At 47.3% G+C, this 3603-nt stretch overlaps 1 protein-coding gene across 1 annotated transcript in view; it reads right to left on the bottom strand.

Moving 5' to 3' along the window:
• Nucleotides 1-3603, bottom strand: part of UROC1 (urocanate hydratase 1) — a 33178-nt gene that overhangs the window by 7827 nt on the left and 21748 nt on the right. Inside the window, exon 17 of the mRNA XM_077780817.1 lies at nt 2066-2165. Within this exon, the coding sequence (XP_077636943.1) occupies nt 2066-2165 (100 nt within the window). The remainder of the gene's footprint in view (nt 1-2065; nt 2166-3603) is intronic.

Genomic DNA, 3603 nt, shown 5'->3' on the forward strand with positions numbered 1-3603 from the left:
CCCGGCCCCCCCCCCCCCCCCCCCCCCACTGCCTCCTGAGATGTCACGGCCCTGCCACGTCGTGGCTCTAGCCCACTGAATCTGATTTCAGACTTCCAACCTCAGCACTGCCTGTGAACACTTCTGTGTTGTTTTAAGCCCTTACATTTGTGATACTTTGTTACTGTGGCCATAGATACTAACATAAACTATATTAATATCAGAGAATTTGATTTTTTTAACTTAAAAAAATTTTTATTTATTTCAGAGAGAGAGAGAGAGAGACAGCATGAGCAGGGGAGGGTCAGAGAGACGGAGATACAGACTCTGAAATAGGCTCCAGGCTCTGAGCTGTCAGCACAGAGCTCAACGCGGGGCTCGAACCCACGAACCGCAAGAACATGACCTGAGCGAAAGTCAGATGCTTAACCGACTAAGCCAGCCAGGCGCCCCTAAAAAGACACTTCTAAATAACCCATGGATCCAATAGGAAGTCTTGTAGGAAATTAACAAATATTTTGAACTGAATGAAAGTGAAAATATTTAAAAATTTGTAGGATGCAGTGAAAGCACAGTTTAGAGAGCCATTTATAGCATTAAATACCGGAATTTGGGAAGAGAAAAGGCTTCAAATCAGATAACCTCCACGTCTGCCTTATGAAGCCAAGGAACGAAGAGCAAGTTACACCCAAAGCAAGGAGAAGGAAGGACGTACCAAAGATCAGAGCAGAAAACGGGCATCTGGATGGCTCAGTCGGTTGAGCATTGAACTCCTGATTGCGGCTCAGCTCATGATCACACTGTTGTGTGTGTGATCAGGCTCTGCACTGAGTGTGGAGCCTGCTTGGGTTTCTCTCCCTCCCACCCTCCCTCACTTCCACTCTCTCAAAGTAAATAATAAATAAACATTAGAGCAGAAATTAATGAATGTGGAATTCATTAGTGTATTTAGAAGCAGAAAAGCAATAGAAAGGGGCTCTTGGGTGGCTCAGGCAGTTGAGTTGACTTTGGCTAAGGTCATGATCCTGCAGTCTGAGTTTTACCTCCAAGTCAGGCTCTGTGCTGACAGCTCAGAGCCTGGAGCCTGCTTCAGATTCTGTCTCCCTCTCTCTCTGCCCTTCCTCTGCTTCTCTCTCTCTCCCTCTCTTAAAAATAAACAGGAAAGAAAGAAAGAAAGAAAGAAAGAAAGAAAGAAAGAAAGAAAGAAAGAAAGAAAGAAAGAAAGAAAGACAGGAAGGAAGACAGGAAGGAAGGAAGGAAAAGAAAAACAATAGGAAAAAGTGAATGAAACTTAAAGCTTTTTTTCTGAGATCAATAAAGTTGATAAACATCTTGACAGACCGATCAAGAAGAAAAAGAAAACACAGATCACCAACATCAGGAATGACAGAGGAGACATCACAACTGACCCCACAGACATTAAAAAGACAAGTAAAGGAATACAATTCTATGCCTATAAATTTGATAGCTGATATGAAATGTATCAATTCCTTGAAAAAAGTGATGCAGAGGGGCTCCTGAATGTCCACCTCCTTTCCCTGGGATCCCATCCATAGCGGAAGGAGCACTCCAGTGCTGGGAATGAGCAGGCCTAGACCCCGCCAGCCTCTGTGACGGTTGTATGTGACTGTAGTGGGTGTAGAACAGAATGGTAACAGCAGCGGCAGCAGATGACCAGTGAACACCGGCTGCGGGACACCGACTGAATGCTGCACAAGTATCAGTTCATTTCCTGCTTCACAACAACCCTCTGAAGTAGGTGTAACTGTTATTTCCATTTTACAGATGAGAATATTGAGGTTCAGAGACTTCGAGCACCTTGCTCAAGGTTCCCAGCAAGTGACAGGGTCAGGTGCACACCCGGTCTAGGGCATCCAGCCATCCCATCTTGCCTGGCACTGGCCCAATTTAAAAACGAGGAATCCCAGGTCCCAGAAACCCGTCTGTGCTGGGCTGGTGACCCGATGCCAGTTCTCTCGGATGCCAGAACAGTTTTCACAACATTATGACTCACTGAGAGAATCAACTGGTTTTTAAACAAAGCCAAATCCAACATTTAAAATTTTTTTTTTTTGGTCTTCCTCACCTGCACAGAAGGCGGAACCGTCGTAGATGTTGGAGGTCTCCCTGAAGGGGCTGTCTGTGCCACTCACATCATGGTGGTCTCGGCTCAGGACGACCGGCGCCTGCCGCAGGGACAGATGCGAGACGTCAGCCAACAGCGTTGACCACAGCTGACTGGCAGAGGGCAAAGTCAAAGGTCAGGCCGCACCAGACACCCTTCGGATCCCTCCCCCCGGAAGTGGGCCTTCTTCAAGAAGAGGAAGGATAGGAGGCATCGTCTGCCTCCGACCTAAGATTCACTTCCCTGAGACATCCAGGTGGCTGACAGACACATGAAACGATGCTCAATGACACTCATCCTCAGGCAAATACAAATCAAAACCGCGATGAGATGCCACCTCACGCCTGTCAGAATGGTTAACATTAACAACGGAAGCAATAACAGATGTTGGCGAGGATGTGGAGAAAGGGGATCCCTCTTGCACTGTTGCTGGGAACGCAAACTGGTGCAGCCACTCTGGGGAACAGCATGGAGGTTCCTCAAAAAGTCAAAAGTAGAACGACCCTGTGATCCAGCAATGGCACTACTAGGTATTTACCCAAAGGATACAAAAATACAGATTTGAAGGGGCCCCGAGACCCCGATGTTCATAGCAGCGGTATCAACAATAGCGAAACTAGACGGAACCCCAAAGCCCATCAGCTGACGAATGATGACTGGTGTGGTACATCTATGCAAAGGAATATTACTCAGCCATCAAAAAGGATGGAATCTTGCCATTTGCAATGAGAAGGATGGAGCTAGGATGTATTATGCCGAGTGAAGTAAGTCACTCAGTGAGACACAAATGTCATGTGATTTCACTCCTGTGTGGAATTTAAGAAACAGAGATGAATATGTGGGAAAGTGGGAAAGAAGAGAGGGAAACAAACCATAAGAGACTCTTAACGACAGACCACAAAGTGAGGGTTCATGGAGGGAGGCGGGCGAGGGATGGGCTGGATGGGCGATGGGCATTAAGGAGGGCACTGGTGACGAACACCGGGTGTTTGTGTAAGTGACGAATCACTGAATTCTACTCCTGACATGAATATTGCATTGGATGGGGGCGCCTGGGTGGCTTAGTCGGTTAAGTGTCCGACTTTCACTTAGGTCATGATCTCGCGGTTCGTGGGATCGAGCCCCACGTCGGGCTCTGTGCTGACTGCCAGCTCAGAGCCTGGAGCCTATTTCAGAGTCTGTGACTCCCTCTCTCTCTGACCCTCCCCTGCTCACGCTGTCTCTCTCTCTCTCCTAGAAATTAAAAAATATATATATTGCATTGGATGTTACTAAAATTTAAAAATTAAAAAAGGTAAAAGAAAAAAAACCTGAAGAGGAAGCATAGATGTCTGCGATGTCCCTTGCTAAAAGGGGACCCCTTGCTCTGCATTAACTGGCCCCCTTCTCCCTGGAGCCAGCCAGGCTTGCTATCACCTCTTCACATCTGCCCCGAATTGCCAACCCCAAGTGTGCCTGCACCTCGCAGTCAGTCAGGCACCTGAGAAGGCCTGCTCGGA

Source organism: Crocuta crocuta, unplaced genomic scaffold, assembly GCF_008692635.1.
Source record: "Crocuta crocuta isolate KB4526 unplaced genomic scaffold, BGI_CrCroc_1.0 scaffold299, whole genome shotgun sequence".
Taxonomy (NCBI): domain Eukaryota; kingdom Metazoa; phylum Chordata; class Mammalia; order Carnivora; family Hyaenidae; genus Crocuta; species Crocuta crocuta.